This window comes from Mustela nigripes, chromosome 4 (assembly GCF_022355385.1).
Source record: "Mustela nigripes isolate SB6536 chromosome 4, MUSNIG.SB6536, whole genome shotgun sequence".
NCBI classification, from domain to species: domain Eukaryota; kingdom Metazoa; phylum Chordata; class Mammalia; order Carnivora; family Mustelidae; genus Mustela; species Mustela nigripes.
In genome coordinates, this window is record NC_081560.1 from 23,216,170 (window position 1) to 23,237,534 (window position 21,365).

General features: G+C 41.4%; 1 protein-coding gene across 1 annotated transcript in view; it reads left to right on the forward strand.

Annotated features, from left to right (window-relative positions):
* The window catches only part of RBM28 (RNA binding motif protein 28), a 30,696-nt gene that overhangs the window by 1,838 nt on the left and 7,493 nt on the right, over positions 1-21,365 (forward strand). Inside the window, exons 2-14 of the mRNA XM_059396463.1 lie at positions 3,109-3,267; positions 3,581-3,675; positions 4,067-4,142; positions 4,802-4,894; positions 5,657-5,728; positions 6,748-6,928; positions 7,098-7,240; positions 8,468-8,540; positions 11,322-11,431; positions 14,387-14,460; positions 15,415-15,550; positions 16,537-16,601; positions 18,357-18,515. Of these exons, the coding sequence (XP_059252446.1) occupies positions 3,109-3,267; positions 3,581-3,675; positions 4,067-4,142; positions 4,802-4,894; positions 5,657-5,728; positions 6,748-6,928; positions 7,098-7,240; positions 8,468-8,540; positions 11,322-11,431; positions 14,387-14,460; positions 15,415-15,550; positions 16,537-16,601; positions 18,357-18,515 (1,436 nt within the window). The remainder of the gene's footprint in view (positions 1-3,108; positions 3,268-3,580; positions 3,676-4,066; positions 4,143-4,801; positions 4,895-5,656; positions 5,729-6,747; positions 6,929-7,097; positions 7,241-8,467; positions 8,541-11,321; positions 11,432-14,386; positions 14,461-15,414; positions 15,551-16,536; positions 16,602-18,356; positions 18,516-21,365) is intronic.

Below are 21,365 nucleotides of genomic sequence, written 5' to 3' on the forward strand. Positions count from 1 at the left end.
TGGACCCCTGTTTCCCTGCATGGTATCTGAGTGTGTGAGCAGACACGCTAACTGTGTGCTAATAATCCCTCCGTTGCTAGCTCCTATTTTGTTAATGACAGAGGCTAGAGTTGGGATTGTCCCCATGGCTCTGGCTGCCATACAGGCCATGACACGAGCCTGGTTCTTTGTCATTTTAGGTATAGATATGGGTGTGTGAGAGAAGGGGAGTGCTCTACAGCCGTGTTTCTTAAACTGCAGATCATTACTGTTAGTGGGTTTTGAGTGGGTCATGACAAGAATTTTTTCAAAGATAAAATATATGTATATATGGTAAAGGATTAATATTTATAATTTTCAAAAAGGATTATTTATTTATTTATTTATTTGACAGAGAGAGAGAGAGAATGAGAGAGAGAATACAGGCAGGGGTAGTGGGAGAGAGAGAGAAGCAGGTTTCCCCCTCAGCAGGGAGCCCGACAGGGGGCTCCATCCCAAGACATGGATCATGACCTGACAGGCGTGTAATGACTGAGCCACCCAGGCATCCCATATTTATAATTTTTAAAACATTTTATTTGAGGGGCGCCTGGGTGGCTCAGTGGGTTAAAACCTCTGCCTTCAGTTCAGGTCTCGATCTTAGGTCCTGGGATCGAGCCCCCACATCCGGCTCTCTGCTCAGCAGGGAGCCTGCTTCCTTCTCTCCGCCTGCCTCTCTGCCTGCCTGTGATCTCTCTCTGTCAAATAAATAAATAAAATATTTTTTAAAAAAAGATTTTATTTGATTCTTATTTGTTTATTTATTTTTAAGGATTTTATTTGTTTGTCAGAGAGAGAGAGAGAGAGAGCGAGCGAGCAGGTTCCCTGCTAAGCAAGGAGCCCCTTGTAGGACTGATCCCAGAACCAGGATCATGACCTGAGCTGAAGGCATATGCTTAACCAACTGAGTCGCCCAGGTGTCCCTAAGGATTTTGTTTTTAAATAATCTATACACCCAATGTGGGGCTCAAACTTACAGCCCCAAGATCAAGAATTGCATTCTCGGGGGCTCCTGTAAGGCTCAGTGGGTTAAACCTCTGCCTTCGGCTCAGGTCATGATCTCAGGGTCCTGGAATGGAGCCCCATATTGGGCTCTCTGCTCAGCAGGGAGCCTGCTTCCCTTTCTCTCTCTGCCTGCTGCTCTGCCTACCTGTGATCTCTTTCTCTGTCTTTCAAATAAATAAATAAAAGCTTAAAAAAATATAGAATCACATTCTCTACTGACTGAGGCAACCAGGCACCCCTTTGGTTTTATATAAAGAGTATATATGTTACATTCATTACTGTGGGTTGTCAGAACACTTTGAGAGACACTACTGTCCCGTGCTTGGTGGTTCTATTCCAGGGAAGAACAGGCATTGAATGGCAATTCTCTTTAGGGTCCTCTATAACTGAAGTGTAATCTTACCTTTTGTCTTATGTATGTGGTCTAAATATAACAAACAAACAAACAAACAAAAAACCCCAAAACAACTCTGTTCCCTTTTTAAAAGACTATGTGCTCTTCTCTCCAGATAGTCAGGATGTGTTGGACGGAGTGTTACACTTACTGGGATGGGAAGGAGGTCTTAGTAGTGATGACTTGGGCACGTCAGTTAACCTCTTGAAGATGGGAACAATTTCACAAGATGTTGTGAGGATTCAAGTAGAATGAGAGTGCTTTGTGCGAACAGTGAATGGCATTTATTGTGAGATAATGCTTTTATTTTCTTGCTGAACTCCTTCACATTTTAGTGTACTGATCAGGAAGGGCCCTGATTTTTCTTGTTCTGATTTCTGACAGTGAGTGGGCAGGCTTTTGTGAGGAGTGCCAGGAGAAAAACGTTGATATCCAGATCACAGTATGCCTTCCTAGTACATAGTATCAGCTTTAACCATTTATGTGGATCATCGTCCTGTGTTTGAGGGCTTGTACCCTGAAGTTGGTCCGAGTATAGTTGAAAAAGAAGCAGAGCGTGTGAGCTGTGTTTCTTCTTTGGGTCGTAGGCAGACTACCTGGTCTTTTCCTTTTCGATGCAGTAGATGGCTTAAAAATTTTACTACACAAAAATGTTAAATCAAAAAAAGCATACCCAAAAGGGCAAAGGCGAGTTTTTATTTGCAACTGTTCATGCTTGGTCCTAAATATTCTTCTCTGTGGCCTTTATATTGGTGGAGTCCCATGGAAAGAACATGAGGCCAGTAATAAGGAATTAATTTAGCTACTAACACCCTGGCACACCAACCAGTTCACTTACTTTCCTCCATCTCAAATTATTCATTTGGAAAGAAGGGATGGTAATATTCACTTTACCTACCTTAGTGTCTTCTGAAGATGAAAGTGAGCTAAGAGATTTACAGCTACCTTGGACAGGTTAAGTTTGATATTGATTGCTAAGGCTTGGTAATAATGGTAATAGTATCTGCAGGCTCCCGAAGCAATGCTTATTGTTTATTGAGGTTCTTTTGTCAGGGCCTCAGGCATCCATTTCTGATCTGCTGATTATTGCCTTGCAGTTCTCAAAGCTACTGTACTTACCTTTCCCACCTTCTCTGGTATGTTCCCATTCTGTTTGATATGAGTTATTCTTTGGGGCTATAATGGGTATCATGGATCTTCCGTATTCTCAAGATTATCAAGAAAGGAGGAAGGGGACGCCTTTGTGGCTCCGTGGTTTAAGGCCTCTGCCTTCAGCTCGGGTCGTGGTACTGGGGTCCTGGGAACGAGCCCTGTATCGGGTTCTCTGCTTGGCGGGGAGCCTGCTTCCTCCTTTCTCTCTCTCTCTGCCTGCTTGTGATCTCTGTTTGTCAAATAAATAAATAAAATCTTAAAAAAAAAAAAAAAAGAAAAGAAAGGAGGAGGAAGACAAGCTAACACTGAAGACAACAGATTAGAAGAGGAAGCCTAACAATTTCTGAACAAAGTGGAGAAGGGGCCACTGATGCCAACTTTGTTTCTATTTTTCTGAGGATTTTGGCAAACTGATAATAGGATGGTCTGGCAGTATATCTGCTGGTTAGGACTTTGAGAATTTACTGGGTTTTAAAGAGAGAATTTAGTGTTTTAGGGCTCTTGACTAACCGTGCTCCCCCTCCCCCTTCATTGTTCAGGGAGTAAGGCATGTCGAGGCTTTGGCTATGTCACTTTTTCTATGCTGGAAGATGTTCAGAGGGCCCTCAAGGAGATTACCACCTTTGAAGGCTGTAAGATCAACGTGACTATTGCCAAGAAAAAACAGAGGAACAAGTCCAAGGAAAAGGGGGAAAGTGGTGAGTTTCTAGTAACTGAAGAGAATTTTCCCTCAGGTGGGAGGAAGGGGAGTTTGGAGAGGGGAGATGGGCAATAGCCTCTAAATTTAAAACTTCCTTTAATATCCTTTTGATGTCCAAAATCATCTAATGTGTTTTATTACCCATTTTTGTCTTTTATTTAATTCAAACTTTGGAAATCTGATGCTCCTGGGTGTTGTCATACTTAACCCTTGGGAAATGCTGGTAGCTTCTTTTTTTGCTAGTAGCTTCTTTCCTGTGATCAGGGATGAGACTGGATCACAGACTTATTTTGTTGCCTCTAATTTTTTAGAAAATTCAGAACCCCCAAAGAAGGAGCTGAAACCTAAAAAACCCAAACTAGCAGATAAGAAAGCCAGATTAATTATTCGGAACCTGAGCTTTAAGGTGAGTAACTGAGAGCACTGACACTACCTGTTCTGTAGGCTGTTGGTACTGATTGGTGGAGCTCCTCACCAGGATAGTATCATTGGACCTAATTCCTTCTGGGCCTGAATCTTAGCCTTGTTGGATACAGAAAATGGGCCTGTATAAACAATTAAGGATTGTAAGTGTAAAGGAGACTTCCTTTTGGGGAGGGAGGAGGGGAAGAGCTCTTTGATATCTATCTTCTTTGTTAGATCCAAAGCAAGGTGTTTTGTGTTTAGAAATGTTTGATGTCCTAGTCTCAAAAGTAAAAAAGGAGTGAAAGTATTCAAGTTCTTTGTAATGCGCTAATTTAATGTTTGATGTTTCATGTTTATTTTTTGTGATAATATCTTTTCACTTGTGGCATCAGTGTTCAGAAGATGACTTGAAGACAGTATTTGCTCAGTATGGAGCTGTTCTGGAAGTAAACATTCCCCGGAAGCCAGGTACCGGCAAACTTTCATTTGCTGTGGATTAGGTTAAGATTATTTAACATAATGGTGTTTTTCCATTTCACCCTTGAACTAACTGATATTTGACATAGAAATACAGGGGGATCTGGGTGGATCAGTCTGTTGAGTGTTCATCTCTGGATTTCAGCTCAGGTCACGATCTTAAGGTTGTGGGATAGAGCCCCAAGTGGGGCTCACACATGGAGTCTGTTTGTCCCTCTTCCTCTGCCCCTCCTCACCACCACACATGTGTTCTTTATCTCTCTCAAATAAATAAAATCTTTTAAACAAAATAGAAATACAAGGGTCATGTCATACTCCTTGTGAGCCCCCGATCACATGACATATATAAAGTATGAGGCACAGTGCTTGACACATAGCAAAAACTCAAAAATAATGCTTATGCCCCCAGTGGCATTTTTAGTTAGATCGGAACAAATTTTAAAAGACAAGTGATAGTTTGAGAAAATGCATTTCTCCTCAAGCTTGAGTCAGGGTATACTCAGTAGGAGAACAAAAGCTATTGCTCTGGGCAAGGAGCTGACTTGTTGGCAGGATTTGGGTCATCTTGCCAGCCCAGGTTGCTGTAATGTCCTTGGTGTTTGTTGGCTCCCCACCTGCTGTCTCTAACTTCTTTGTACATTTGCACACAGATGGAAAGATGCGTGGTTTTGCTTTTGTCCAGTTCAAAAACCTTCTAGAAGCAGGAAAAGCTCTCAAAAGCATGAACATGAAAGAGATAAAAGGTAAGTTTTCTGTACCCATACCGTTCACCCAGATATTTCTGCTGTTTTGTGAATTAACACAGTAACCCACTTTCTACATTTTCAAAAAGGTGTTTGAATTATTGAGAGTCTTACTGCTAATACAGAAACTGTGTGGTGAAATATTCCTAGTGCTTGATCTTAGGGTTAAACTTGAAAGAACATATACCATTGTTTGCTTTTCTCTTTGGGTGATGAGTGTGCATTTAAATCCTCAATGAAAAAATGTTCCTGAAATAATCACTGATAGATGCAGGTTTTGCAGGTTTCTCTGTCTTGGTGGTGGTCCCTCTTCAGCACCCGTCAGCATCAGTGGGCTGTTGAACTGGCTGTGCTCCTTTACTAGATTCTAAAGAAGGGCTTGGCTTGGAGACTTTGTAACTTCTGTGCAGATTGCAAATTATTCCAGAGCACTTGTTTTGGCTGTTGCTTAGTCTAATTAGAAACTTGTCTAACTGGAAACACTGTTCCCATTCTTTCTTTCTTTCTTAACTTTTTTACTCTCTTATCCCAGGTGTGGGGGCTGTGGTAGAAAGGCAAAATAACTGTTTAAATTGATAAAAAAAAGTTTAAGGGTTAACAAGGGTAGGCAACTCTGAGCTTTATTTCAGGACCAGCATTCCCTGAATTAGCAGTTTCTTTTGTCTGTTTTGGTTCTGTCACGGTATTCAATGAATAGGAAGTCATTTACAAGCGACATTAAAAAGAGGAAGACCTTTCTGATGCTACTTTTCTGTTTGCCAGGACGGACAGTGGCTGTGGATTGGGCTGTGGCAAAGGATAAATATAAAAATACACAGTCTGCCTCTGCCCCAGGTAAGATGTGGTTGTATTGGGTAGGAGGGGTTATATATCCTCAGGTGGGTATGGAAACAGCTCTATCTACAGTAAAATTATAAGGGAACCTGCTTGTCAGTAAGAATACTGGGTCAAAGGTACCAAAATCACAAAACTAATGGAAAGAATGAGACTGAGAATTAAGAGAAGCTCCGAGTTCCTGCGGGCTCAGAAGTGAGCCCAGGGCTGTTTGTCGATTCATATTGTACCATCTGGTGATCTGGTCTCAAAACATAGGGTCTTTTGAGTCTAAGCCCAATCCTGGGTATGAATGTGAATGAGGAGTGGGACCTGAGTTCATTCTCCCCTCTGCTGGCTGTCCTTTCCCAACTTCTCATAAAATGATGGAATATTAAGAATAGAGAAACTTAAAACTTGAGGGTTTTTTAGAAAGCAGGTGGCTTTTAAGCCACCAGGAGCTCTGAGAACAGAACTCACCAAGATGACAGTTCATGGCTGGTCCCCCGGGTGAGCATCGTGCTGGCTGTGGTGCACAATGACAGACTGTTTGCGGAGGCTCAGTTGCTACTTCTCTCATTCAAAGCCTGATTAACCTTCAACCTTCTGATGAATGGGACAGACTTCCAGGGAGTCTAGTGATGAGGGGTTTTTGTTGTTGTTTTTGTTTTTTTCTCTCATACTTTCTCTTACATATAGTAAGAAAAATACTGAGAAAAATAGTTAAAGTCCTAGTTCTAGTGTCAAGGAACTGGGAACTTGGGTTGTTAAGTTAATTTTGGATTCTTTTTTATTTTTTTAAAGATTTTATTTATTTATTTGACAGAGAGAGACACAGTGAGAGAGGAAACACAGCAGAGGGAGTTGGAGAGGGAGAAGCAGGCTCCCTGCAGAGCAGGGAGCCCAATGCAGGGCTCGATCCCAGGACACTGGGATCATGACCTGAGCTGAAGGCAGATGATTAACCCACTGAGCCACCCAGGTGCCCCTTAATCTTGGATTCTAAATGAATACCTAACTTTCTTTATCTCTGTTTGTAGGTGAGGAGAAGAGGCCTGAACCTAAACATCAGGAATTAGGTAAAGAGAATGGCAGCGAAGAAAAGGATATGGAAGAGGAAGAGGGAGAAGAGGATGACACAGAAGAGGAAGAAGATGAGGAGAGGGAAAGGGAGGAGAACAAAGAAACAAGGGTGACCAAGCCTGCAGAAATTCAAAAGAGGTAAGCAGCTCAGCTTGTTCTGAGACAACAGAGGCAGATGTAGGCTTGTCTCTGTGAGGGACAGTGATGTCTTCCCTGCCCCCTTCATGGCGGAGGTGACGTGTGTAGTGACAGTGGACAGACCCCTCCAGTAGCCCAGATCCTCAGTGCTGAACTGTTGCCATTGCAGAGCAGTCCGGAGGGCCGCGCCTGGCGAGAGCAGTGAGGAGGAGCTTTCTGATGACGACAGTGACCTGGGGGAAAGAGAGAGTATCGATGGTGGAGAGGAACTGGCTCAGAGTGATACCAGCAGTGAAGAGCAAGAGGACGAAGGTTTGCCTTTGCATTTAAAACCAGTTACTGGCAAATGTGCTTCAGTTCAGTGCATGCCTCTTTTTAAATAGACCCTAAGGTGTTCTGTCAGATTTATGTTTCAGTGCTGAAAAGGATACCTTTATATTCCTTCTCAAGGTTTTTGTTTTGTCTTTTAAATACATTTGGAATAGTATTTGAGGGTTACAATTCTCAGCGAATTTAAAACCTGGCTTAATGCCGAGGTAGTACTTCTGTCTTGCTTATCCAAGATGAATGAAAAACTGGATAAACAGGATATTGTATCCTAACATCAAGTGGATTTTAAACCAACTCTGACGAGTTGAGATGGGGCTAAAGGACCTCTTGGGGCATTTTGTAAAACTGTAAACAAACTGTAATCATCAAACATTCTTTATAAAGAATGTCGAACATGAACTCAACTTATTTGTTGAGGGCGGCAGGTCATTACAGAATGAGGAATGGTCAATAACTGGTTCTTTAGGGTTAAGTCTGGCATGTTGGCTTGGCCATACAAAAAATCTGAGGAAGTAAGCTTTTTCCATGAGGAGAGAATGGTAGACACCTTAGCATTAAAGAAGCTTCTGTATTGGTGGGATTACGACCATTCAGTAATCAGGTTCATCTCTTATCATTCTCTACTTTGAAAAAATTATTGGGCTAATTCATGATAATGGCAGTAAACTAAAAAGACTAGTGCAGGAGAATGTCATAGAGAAAGAAAAGTTCCTCTCCACTCCCCCCGAGAATCTCTCAGAGTAACCACAGCTGTTTCTTTCACATTATTTGAGAAATTTATGTATATGTAAGCATATATGTCTATTTTTATTTTTTTTTATTGTTTTTTAAAGATTTTTTTGTTTATTTGACAGAGAAAGAGAGGGCACGAGTAGGCAGAGATGCTGGCAGAGGGAAGGGGAGAAGCAGGTTTCCTGCTGAGCAGGTTGTGGGACTCAGCCCCAGGACCCTGAGATCATGACCTGAGCCAAAGGCAGATGCTTAACCAACTAAGCCACCCTGGCGCCCCTATATGTCTATTTTTAAAAACATTGAGTCTTCCTTTTACCCAGGTCCTCAGCCACTTAGGGCCCCTCCCCAGAGACAACCAGTGTTAAAAGATTCTTACCTATCTATGTAATACTTTTATAAGCGGAAACACACGTGCATGCACACACACGTCGAATATAGTGTTTATTGTTTAGAACATTGTTTTTCTTTGTACTTTAGATGTGCAAGTCTCAAAGAAAAAGAAGAGGAAATTACCCTCTGACGTGAATGAAGGGAAAACTGTTTTTATCAGGTATGTCTTTGTACCTTGGGAACTGCTGTTAGTGTTGCCGTCACAGGTTTTTTTCTCCTTTTTTTCTTTACTTCTGTCTCTCTCTCTCTCTTTTTGTAAAGATTTTGTTTTTAAGTAAGCTCTACACCCAGAGTAGGGCTTGAACTTATAGCCCGGAGATCAAGAGTCTCATGCTCCAGTGACTGAGCCAGCCAGGCACCCCACCTTTCCCCACCCCGGTACTAGTTCTGTTAGGTAGACCAGAAAATTAGATGCCTTTAAAACCATTGATACATCTGGCCATAGGAACATAGCAAACGGTGAGCATAGAGGAGAATCAGAACTGCACACACAAGATAAAGAGCTGGGGTCTCCAGATTTTGTCCGCATTTACATTTCCTTTTTTGTAATTGAGGTATTATCATTTGGAATAAATCAGTTCTTCAACTATTAGAAATGTCTTGTTTCTGGCTTTTGTTTTAGGGGAAGTACTGGAAAGGGGTGATGCCACTGCCACTTGTCCCAGATAATTTTTCTCTCTGCCTAACTTACCTTTTAAAGTATTGTTCAGAATAAAATAAGACATCCATTTGTTTCCAGGAAAACTCAAGGAGGCAGTCAGGTAGAGATGGATTTTATTTCATGTTGCCGTTGCCCTTTTAGTGCTACTGACTGTGGCACATCGGTCATTTCACAGAGTCAGGATATCTTAAGGTTACCCCAGGCGTGCCTTCTTGTCCTTTCTTAAGTGCCAGTGTGCTAGGGTTATTTGGGTCTTATTTTATTTTTTAATTTTTATTTATTTATTTATTTTTTTAAAAAAGATTTTATTTATTTATTTGACAGAGATCGCAAGTAGGCAGAGAGGCAGGCAGAGAGAGAGAGGAGGAAGCAGGCTCCCCGCTGAGCAGAGAGCCCGACTCTGGGCTCGATCCCAGGACCACGGGACCATGACCTGAGCCAAAGGCAGAGGCTTTAACCCACTGAGCCACCCAGGTGCCCCTGGGTCTTATTTTAAAGATGTGTATATTATCTTCCTATATAGTCTTTTAAGGTTGTTTTTATTATCTAAGAACTTGTGCTTATTGTGGGAAAGTTAGGAAATAAATGAGCAAAAAGACACAAAATATTTTTTTTTTAAAGATTTTATTTATTTATTTGACAGAGAGAAATTACAAGTACACTGAGAGGCAGGCAGAGAGAGAGAGAAGGAAGCAGGCTCCCTGCTGAGCAGAGAGCCCGATGCGGGACTTGATCCCAGGACCCTGAGATCATGACCTGAGCCGAAGGCAGTGGCTTAACCCACTGAGCCACCCAGGTACCCCAAAAGATACAAAATATTAACCTTACTGATTACTCAGAGAACGCCCCAAAACATGTCCATATCAAAGACGAGTTTAGCCTCCCCAAGCTGCGCTTTAGCCCATTCTCTTCCTTCACAGCTTGTCTTTTCATAGTTGTTCTTACTGTGTTGTTAGGAATAGCCCTATCAATAGTTTTGTATTTGTAGAGGATGCTGTCTAATGGGAAGGAGGAAGTGTCTTACTTAGGAGCCTGTGACCTTAATACCAAGGGTACCATGCCTTACTATTTCTACATCTTTTAAAGAAACTTAGGAAAGTAAAGGATGGGGGAGAGAAAACTATACACAATGAAACAAATTAGGAGAAGTGACATGGCTAGGGTATGTCTTATTCCAGAACATCTGTTTTGTCTCGGTTACTTCATAAGATGGAATTGTTTATGGGGTTGTTAACTGACTATAGAGAAGAAAAATTATAAATATTTATTGGGGACCGTTTTTTGTTTCTTTGTTTTTACCCTGGAAGGATGTGCATAGCTGGGGAAATGAAAGATCTTTACAATGTATTGAAATTTGCTAGAAAATCTTCCCACATTTTTTAATCCCATCAAGAGAAATAAGTGCTTTTCTTATTTTGCACTTACCTAGTAAACTTTATTGTGTTTGCTTTTGAGTCATTATTTTGAAGGATTTTCTGACCTTCGTAAAATTTTAACTGAAACCTGGATTTTACAGCAATGCAGAGAGGAAAATGGGTAATCAAGAGAGACAGACAGACACATGCACACACTTGACTTTTCTCATTGGCCTGCTGTAAATCTTTTGGTTGTAATAAGAGAAACTAATTTTGGCCACGTAAATGGAAAAGTGGGTTTGTTGGATGAACATTTGGTGATTCATGGGATCAAAACTGTCGAAGAACATACCTGAAGGAGGAGATGAAAATCTGAGATGTTTCGTGCCCCAGCTGTAGGAGGCTGTGGGTCTTTTCTCTGGGAACATTCACTGCCTTTTTTTTTTTCCCTTCTCAAGGCATAATCTGTATTCTGTAAATTGCCTTAATCTAAATGTACAGCTGTGTACATTTGTACAGTGAAATTTTTCATGCATATATATCCATGTAACCACCACCCAGATCAAGATAAAGGACATTTTCAGATTTCCGCTTCCCAGAAGTTTTCTTTGGGTGGGCTACTGCTATTTTGAAATAAATCTGCATCAACAGCTTCTGGCCTTTGTGTAAGTCTGTTCAAGTTTTAAATCCTGAGGGAGAGAATCTGATTGACATAGAAAGGCCAATCAATTATGGCCAAGGTGCAGAGTCACATATTAGAGGCTGGGCCACTGGGGGCCTCCCCTATGTATTGTTGCTATTTTTGAACCACAGGGTGGTCATAAGCAAGAGTACCACTCAACTTGGTGTCTTACTCACCTTGTACTAGAACACAGGATCTCACTTTAGTAATTGACCTTTGTTGTGACTTGACTATCTTCCATAGAAACCTGTCTTTTGACTCAGAGGAAGAAGAACTCGGGGAGCTCCTCCAGCAGTTTGGAGATCTTAAATATGTCCGTATTGTCTTGCATCCAGACACAGAGCATTCTAAAGGTACTTGTTGTCAGCTTGTCAGGCCCTAAAAAGGTAGAGACTGCTGCCGTGGACACTGACTAGGTTACTTGAGGGCATAATGTGTGCCATTGTGAGGGGCCTACAGTCCATCCAGCCCAGGTTTCTGTGGCCCGTAGAAGCACCAAGGACATTCTGAGGTTGTCTTCTAAGATATCAAACTCAGCATCTTTAATGGTGCTGCCAGCCACAATTTTGTCTAAGCTTTTTAAGCCCTTGCTTATTTACTTTTGGGTAATGAATTCCATTTGTTGTTCTCCTTTGAATTTCAAATGTGATAGCATCTCATGGGTATTAATCATTCCACATTGCTTGAAATTACTGGGATTTTTTTCAGTTGCTTTTGTTAGAGATGGAAGCTAACAGAAATTTTGTTGCAATGGCAACAGTCAGAAGGAAAGCTGTATATAGCAGGACTGCTGCCTTAGATTTTTCTCCCTAAAGCTATTTCTTTTGAACTTTCAAGGATCGGCCCCAGTTCATTCTAGAGTACTGTTGTTAGGGGAGCAGCATCTTTTCAGTCTATTCATAATCTTTGATTTCATCAACTGCAGTCATTCTCCTAAAGCAGTGAATTCTTAATTCATTCTGGTTCTTGCTTCCTTTGAAATCTAGCAAAAGCTATGAACCCTCTCTCTCTCCAGAAAAATGCCACTCCTGAGGGTTTGTGGGCTTTCTGGAATCTATTCAAGGGGTAAGAACCTCTGTTCTAAACCTTACTTTCCAAATTGATGAGACCTGATCATTTTTGGTTTTCCCTTAGCCAAAAAGATATAAGTAGGGCAGGATGATGGAAAGAAAGATGAACTGCTTCCTGGAGATTAGGGATCTAATTGTAGCTGAGCCATAGACCAGCTGGGTGATTTTGGCAGAGTGTTTAACCACTGCAGGCTTCAGGTTCTTATCTGTAAAATGAGTAGGTTCAACTAGAGTAATCACTTAATGTGTCTTTAGCTCTAATAGTCAGCTATACCTCTTGGACCTTCTCCATTTCCAGTATGTTTTTGGAATTGGAAACTAGAATTGCATAGAATGTTCCTAGTACTGTAGGATATTGCATTACTTTGATATCTTTTGTTTCTTTTTGAGTGCGGTAGTGTGTTGGGTTGGTATTTTCAAAGTGTAGTCAGTAGCTGACTTGCTCAGTCTCTTTTGATCTATTAATGTTAGCTGAGAATTAATGATCTTAATAAGTATAGTTTTCATTGTTATTAGTTTTTAAGATTTTATTTATTTGTGAGAGAGAGAGTGAGCACAAGCAGGGGGAGCAGCATGCAGAGGAAGAAGCACTTCCCTGCTGAGCAAGGAGCGTGATCTGGGACTTGATTGCATGACTCTGGAATCATGACTTGAGCTGAAGGCAGGTGCTTAATGGACAGAGCCACCCAGGCATCCTGCATTTTTTTTTTTTTTAATACATTGTGTGTTTTTTTTTCTTTTTTGAAGATTTTATTTATTTATTTATTTATTTATTTGTCAGAGAGGAAAAGAGAGAGCAAGCACAAGCAGGGAACAGCAGACAGGGAGAAGCAGGCTCTCTACTGAGCAAGGAGCCTGATAAGGGACTTGATCCCAGGATCCTGGGATCATGACGGAGCTGAGGCAGATGCTTAACCAACTGAGCCACCCACGTTTCCCAAATACATTGTCTTTTTCTAGCTCTTATTAAATTTTTTTGCCTACTCACAAAGCCTTGGCCACCTCCTACCAATATCCAATGTCAACATGCCATTTTGCTGTAAAGGAGAGCAAAAAATTATTTGTAGACTTTTAGGGAAGTGTTAAGACTAAACCCAGTACTGACCTAGGGATTTCCAGTGTTAAAATTCTTACCACTCAGAGAGAAGTACCCATTTTCTTCATACTGGATGAATAAGCTGATCTGTCAGTTAGAACATTTTTCTCCCATCTTCCTTCCTTTCTTTCTGTATTGTTTGTTTCTTCCTATTGAGTATCTCTTAATGCCAGACACTATGGTAGATGCTAACAGCCTAGAAACATAGCCCTTACTCCTGAGGCATTTCTTCTGTTTGAGAAGATGGCATGTGACCAGCACTGTAAAAGAGAGATGTGATTGGAGGCCCCATGGATGGGGCACTTGGCCCTGCCTGGAGGAGTCAGGAAACACCTCACCTAGATGGTGATTCTTGGGTTGGCCTGCCATGTGTGTTATCTCAGTCTGCTGCCATTCATTCTTGTGGAGGGCAAAAAAATCAATCAATGCCCCAGTAACTCTAGGAAATATGTTTTTTTTTCATATATGAGGGAATATTTAAATTTGTATAAAGGAATACTTGTAAAATATTATGAAACTTGTATTTCTTTTTTGGAGCCTACTGTAAGGTAACTTTTTTCCTTTGCTGACAAAAACTGCTTTTTATCAATATTAGAAATGAGGGTGGGTTGATTGACTTTGCATTTAACCAGTGATAGGTTAGCCTGTGCAAATTTGAGGGTATGAGTCAAGAATTGAGCTTATGGCTTTCTGGTTCACTGCTGTATTCATGTGATAGAGGCCAGTCTACCTATATCTGATGTCTCCCAGGTGGCTTTGATGACAGTGAGATTCTGTAATTAATTTCAGGTTAAGTGGTTCCTGCCTCATTTTTTTGTCCTCTAAAAAGCAAGCCAGTAAATAATGCTGATTTAAGTGGAATTTCTCTACCATATCCTGTGGCTTTTTCTTACTAAGGAGAGCAATGGTGAGACTAAAGTTCTAAGAAGCATTAGAAAAGATGAAGTAATAATAAAATTTCATTGTAAGCATGTGTTTTAGCTATCTTTGAACCTTCAGTGCATGGCACAGTGCCTGTCTCCTAGCACCTGGCTGCGCCCCCTTCCACCCTGTGTCAGGCTGCCACCGTTTGTAGCATCATTTTCGGCATCCTGGCGGGCCTTGGTAGTTTGGCATCTCACTTAATTTGTTTCTCCATGCAGGTTGTGCGTTTGCCCAGTTCATGACTCAAGAAGCAGCTCAGAAATGCCTTGAAGCTGCTTCTCCAGAGACTGAGGTAAAGAGGACATTTGACCCCATAACTTAGGGCATAGTGGCTCCCAGCATCTGCTGTTTATACCCAGCTTTATTAGTACTGTCAATAATGCCATAGTAATAAAGCTGACCACTTACTGAGCACTTGGTATGTGTTAGGCACTCAGCTTTACATGTACTACCTTATTTAATCCTTACATCAGTTCTTTAGGAGTATGTAAGATAATTACAATTATTATACCTACTGGAGTGCCTGGGTGGCTTAATCGGTTAAGGGTCTGACTCTTAACTTCAGCTTAGGTCTCCATCTCCAGGGTCGTGAGTTCAAACCCCATGTTGGGCCCTATGCTGGGCATGGAGTATACTTAAAAAAAATATCAGTTATTATACCCATTTTATAAAATGAGGAAGCAGGTATAATAATGTGTCTAATGTTTATTAAGCACTGTCTGTATGCCAGCCTCCATCATAGGCTGATAACATGAAAGGTTGGGACAGGAAGGGATTAAGGTCATCTATAAAGTGGAGTAAATGAGAGAAAATGTATGGGTGATGGATTTTTCTGTGTATTCTAAAACCTAGTATATATTGTTTTGAGATAAGTTATCCTGTATTGCCATTATCTCTTACATTCTTTTAAGTAGAATTAATACTACCATGTCATTAGCTTTCCTTAGAATTTTAAAAAAATTGGCTATATATGGTTTTCCTCAATTTGGGCTTACTTTGGGCCTATTCAACTCCCATAAAATAAATTACTACTAACTGCCCTCAGTATACACGTGGCCTTTTGCACAGCTCTACTAGGTATTAGGCTTAGTGGTCCATTTGCAGCTGTCGGGGCTAAAACATCCTATGGGTTGGGCTCCGTAGCATAATTGGGATTTGCTGTTTTCCCTTTCCTTGGCATTCCTTGTCAAGTGCTTAGTCTCTACTCATTATGAATTTTAAGAGAGAAGGTTGCAATCTGTTACAGGGTGGTGGGCTTAAACTGGATGGCCGGCAGCTCAGGGTCGACTTGGCAGTGACCCGTGATGAGGCTGCAAAGCTCCAGACAAAGAAGGTGAAGAAGCCAACTGGAACCCGGAACCTCTACCTGGCCCGAGAAGGCTGTGAGTAGTGGAAGGGAGATGTGAACCAAGCTTCTGAGTGGCGGGTGCCGTGCTATGACTGTGACCAGCAATAATAGTATGTCTGGGGGCACGTTTCGGATTCAAAACCCACATGTCCTCGTCAATAGTGTTACATTATTATTCCACTCGAGCAGATGGGGCTTTCTGTTAGGAAGCCTTCACTCAGTTTGTGGTTTAGCCAGTCCTATTCTCCTTCCTGCCTGCTTGCCTTGAGACCTTTAGATTAGAGGATTAGCAGGGCAAAGAGGGAGGAAAAGCTCAAATTACCTTCACTTCTTGTCAAGATTCCTGATAGTTTTTCTGAAGGAGTTGAAAATTATGACTAAAATTACTCTTTTGAATTATTCATAGATTTAAAATGTGCACCCAGTACCTTTCCTTTAATGTCAGAAAGATAATCAGAAATTAGCTTCAATTAAAAAAAAACGCAGAAGATTCCCTTTCTCTAGGTCATATGGTATTTGTCAGTCTACCTGCTGCACAGCTGCACAGCCCAGACTAGTGATGCAAGGTTTTTTAGCCGTTGGTTCTAGGCCTCTGTATGGCCAGGTGGCTGTTTTCAGGTTGGCTTAACTCACTGCTTAGTACATGAAGAACAGTAAAATTCTAAGGGCAGGTTATAGGTGGAGCATTTTGTATCCCAAATACCTAAAATGTACTTGTTTTCAGAACTTCCTCTAGGCCTTTCCATCTGATGTTGGACATACACATGGAGATTTGTGAGAGGAGGGAAGGAGAAGAAGAACAAATTCACAAAATGTTCAATTTTAGTCCTTGAGAGCAGCACAGAGCTGAGAACTTAGCCCTGTAGCCTATTTCTGGACCTACCCAAATGCCACTATGTCCTGGCCAGCATAGTCCTCTGGGCCCTGTACAAAGAGCTTGCATCATTCAAATCACATTCCTCTTGTTGCTCAGTGAAAATTCCCTTGCTGATGTCTTGTCCTTTTTCCCTCTTTTTGCAGTGATTCGTGCTGGGACTAAGGCTGCCGAGGGTGTGAGCGCTGCTGATATGGCCAAAAGAGAACGGGTAGGTAGATTAGGCACCAGCCTTCAGGTTCTGCATGACTTACTATAAATCAATATATAATGATTATTGAATGCTGGAGGTGCCTGTCAGAGAGCCAAGCATCAGTCACAGACCCTGCTTGCTTGCGGTCTTGTTAGAGGGAAGCATACAGGTGAAACCGCAAATAACCCAACATTGTATATCATATAATGTGAGCGTTGTATGCCATTAAAAGGATTGGATCTTATTCTTTAATTTCCCAATGCTCAGCAGTAAATGTTTGCCAAATAGTATGCTTCTACAAAATAGAATAGACACTTAGAGGCTAAGGCTATATATAATTAGATGTCAGTGTAAAGGCAGATCAGAATGGGCTGGAGTTAGTAGGTAAGGAGATAGATGTGGGTCTTAGAAGGAAGAGTTAAGATGTCTTTTTTTGGTAGGGGGTTATGTCCAGATTATAAAATCCTCTTAGGAAGACTCCATATCATGGGAGTTCCCCCTGATAACTGATACTGAGTTTCTTTGCTGCTTAGTTTTTCATTTCCAGTAATTTTTAACTTTTACCCAAGTAGTGTACTTTCAAAATAGCTAAGCCATCCTAGAATGATAAAGAGGCATGATCATTAAGAGAATGAGCTTTGAAACTTGAAGGTACAGAAGATGAAGAACAGAGAAGAGAATGTAGACACCAAGAGTCAGTGTGTTTTTCCTTTGTACAGTTTCTAGTCTCGTGTTCACAACTTTTTTTGTTAGTGAGCATCTGGAAATCATGGTATTTAGAGAGCATTGTATGCCTTTTTCTGATCATGGTATGATAGTGAAACATTTAATTTTCCCTTAGAACAAATTTTTCTAGCAAAAAGCTCAGTAAATTATAAGCATTATAATTCACAGCAGGCACAGTTTTTCCTGGGAGAAGAATCATACTGTTGAACTCAGGCATGAGAGCCTCTTCAAATAACCCTTTAATACTCATTTTCAGAGTATCTTTATTTTGTAATTTGTTAGCACCTTTACCAATTAAGAACAGCAGAAATAAGACTTGGTAAAAGAAAAAGTTTAATTTAAAACTCTTTTTCTACTAATCTGATTTTTAAAAAACATACCAGGAGAAGAATGTTCTCCTTTTACTTTAGCAAACGTTGCCCTGGAACTGGTGTTTTGTGCAGCATAGTTGAGTCCAATACTCTAGAAGCAAAATTCATTTCTGTGGTCATGGACATTCTTCTGCCTCAAGGTGGCAGAGTTGAGATAGCATTCTATCAAGTATTTAAATAAATTCCTTCTCGTTTTGGAAGGACTAGATAATTAGCTTGAATTGGTGGGTAGATAAGGACTGGGCATAGATGGTAATCACAGTATTACTTATTACTTGTTTTGGGCTGCGTTTCGAGTTTGGGATTTTTTTGTATATTCCCTCATTTCAGCCGCACATCAGTGCTGAGAGATGGGTATTTTGACCTATGGTTCTACTTTGTAGAGGGGAAAAACTGAGGCTTAAAAAATTTCATGTAACTTCTCCAGTTAGAGATGAATTTCCAATTTAGTCTGTTTTCTAGAGCCCATGATTTTACTACTTAACCCCCATCTTGCCTCTCTGTACCTTTCCTAATCTAGTCATCATAAGACTGTAGGTGGGTGATTTCCTTTCTTTTATCTATACGTGTTGTTGTTGGATAGGGAGTGGTGATCACAGTTCTTTCCTTTTGGAGAATTATGAACCTGCATTTTTAAAGGGTGGATTGTATTGTTAACAATTTGGTGTTCTTTCAGTTTGAGCTGCTGAAGCATCAGAAACTCAAGGACCAGAATATCTTTGTCTCCCTGACCAGGCTGTGCCTGCACAACCTCCCAAAGAGTGTGGATGACAAAGAGCTCAGAAAGCTGCTGCTGAGTGCCACCCGAGGGGAGAAGGGGGTGCGCCTCAAGGAGGTGAGATGGGCCCTGCCCACTCCGAAGTTTGATTCTCATTGTGGGTCAGACTGAGCAGTTCAGACTGTGCTGCTAGCAGACTGACAGTTTCTTTTGCGTGCATTGTCGACAGATGAGGCTGGGTTTGGCAGTTTTCATGTGTTTGTTTTCTCTTCTTAGAACTGCCTTTCACATGCATTGTCCAAATTGCAGCAGAATGTGAGGAAGTGTCTGCCCTCGTGAATTAATTTGAATGCTTGCTGTGTGCTCAGCATCATAGCAGGTGCTGTAATGTTAATTTTCTCACAGAGAAAATACTCTGCGTAGTTTGCTCTTTAGAAGGACATTTTAGTGCCATTTAGGCTCTTACTGTATGAAAGTGCTGTGTGGCAAGCACAGAGAGCCATGGGGGTCTTGGACAGTCGTATTAGACAAACACTGGATTCATACCAAGTCTCTGAGTACAAAGACTTCCCTGCCCCCCCCACCGCAAGCCTTTGTCATGGCACTTACTGTTCCACCGTCCTGTCATTGTCTGCTGGTCATTTCTTCCGACCACACTGAGCTCTTTGAGAGCAGGTAGGACATTGCTCCCAGTTCTTGGCAGAGTACCTGGAACATAGTAATCTCTCAATCTGTATTTACTGAGTAAGTAACATAGGCAGTATTATAAATCTACTTTGCTCTGATTTGTGACTAGAAACTGTTTTCCTAATCCTGGAAAACCTCTTCAAAATGTATGGCATTGGTATTTGGGGAAATACATGAGAGAATGTGAACATATCAGCACATATCGGACACCACTCTTAGTAAAACTGTTCAAAGTGTTACTGGTGTAGAGGTCAGTTGTGTAATTTCTCATATCAGCATCCACAATACTTAGTAAGTGCCGATACACATTGAAAACCTGTGATCAGAAAGGGAAATTTTGTTTTTTTAAGATTTTATTTATTTGTTTGTGAGCAAGAACAAGCAAGAGAGCACAAGTGGGGAGCAGCAGAGGGAGACAGAGGGAAAAGCAGTCTCCCTGCTACGTAGGGAGCCCGATGCGGGGCTCAGTCCCAGGACCCTGGCATCATGACCTAAGCCAAAGGCAGATGATTAACCCACTGAGCCACCCAGATGCTCCCAGTTAGGGGAATTTATGTGTTTTACTATATTTGTGTTGTATTGAATTTTCTCTTTACTTACTTTTTAAAAAACTCCCACTATTGTCATTTTAAGGGGACTTCCTTTCTTCCTTCCTTCCTCCCTTCCTTCCTTCCTTCCTCCCTTCCTTCCTTCTTTCTATCCCTTCCTCCCTTCCTTCTATTTATTTATTTATTTGAGCAAGAAAGAGAGTGAGAGTGAGCATGAGAGGGGAGAGGGTCAGAGGGAGAAGCAGACTTCCCACTGAGCAGGGAGCCTCGTGCGGGATTCAATCCTGGGACTCTGGGATCATGACCTGAGCCAAAGTCAGTCACTCAACCAACTGAGCCACCCAGGTGCCCTCTTTTTTTTTTTTTTTTTTTTTAAAAAGACTTATTTATTTATTTGGGAGGAAGAGTGTGAGCAGGAGGGGCAGAAGGAATGGGAGAATGAGAATCTGAAGCAGACTCTACACTGAGCATGGAGCCCCATGCAGAGCTCACTCTCACTATCCTGAGATCATGACTTGAGCCAAAACCAAGAGTTGGATGCTTAACCAACTACACCACCCCAGCACCCCTTGAATTTTCTCTTTAATTCTTTAATATGTGTAGATATAGAATCTCAGCAAGATGGTAAACTTCTTGAGAACAGGAACCTCATGTTCAGCTTTTTGTAACTTCCCCATAGTACATGTCACAGTTGTAGGGACAGCATAGGTACTAGAAGTATGTAGAAGTAGGTACTAGCAGCATCCATGTATCTAGATGTCTCTATTACATCAGAACTATGGCTTTCAGGAGTAATGGCATGTAAACAATCAGTTTTTCCAATATATGCTACTACAGTTTGGTATTCTTGATGCCCCCGGACACCTATTACATTCAGCTTAAGGATTTAAGAAAAAATCATGCCAGAGAAGATCTGAGCTCTGAGCAAAGCCAGCGGAAGCTTCTTCCTGTAATCCAGAGGCTATATGTTAGGCAGGCCCTTCCCCATGCCTGAATGTTTTTCTTAAAGATTAATTTATTTATTTGAGAAAGAGAGAGAGAAGGGGCAGAGGGAAAGAAGCAGACTTCCTGCTGAGCAGGGAGCTTGATGTGGGGCTCAATCTCATAACTCTGAGATGATGACCTGAGCTGAAATCAAGAGTCGGATACAAATAACTGAGCCACCCATGTGCCCCTAAATGTCTTTCTTGACTAAAGCCATCAAGCCTTCTTTTCCTTTTCCTTTTTTTTTTTTTTTTTAAGACTTTCTTTATTTATTTGAGAGAGAGAGAGTGAGAGAGAGAGCATGAGAGGGGAGAAAGTCAGAGGGAGAAACAGACTCTCCATGGAGCTGGGAGCCTGATGCGGAACTTGACCCCAGGACTCCGGGATCATAATCTGAGCTGAAGGCAGTTGCCCAACCAACTAAGCCACCCAGACGCCCTTGTTTTCCTTCTTTAGTGATTTCCTTCCTGAGCGGCTTCTTCAGGGATGAGGTCTATGGATAGCACTTCAGAATCTGTGATAACCTACACCGTTTAAAGTACCATATACCTCTCAACTTGCTTGTATTGTCCACAGTTGACTGTTAAAATGGGGGGGGGGGGGGAGCATACTTTATTTACATGCTTATTTATAGGTTTTTGTTGATCTCTATAAACTCTTAGAAAGCCAGAAAATATCTGTTTAATTGGTTTTGTGCTTTCAGTAGGGGTGTTCTAATAAGACCTTGGTAAGCGTGACTTCAGTGTGA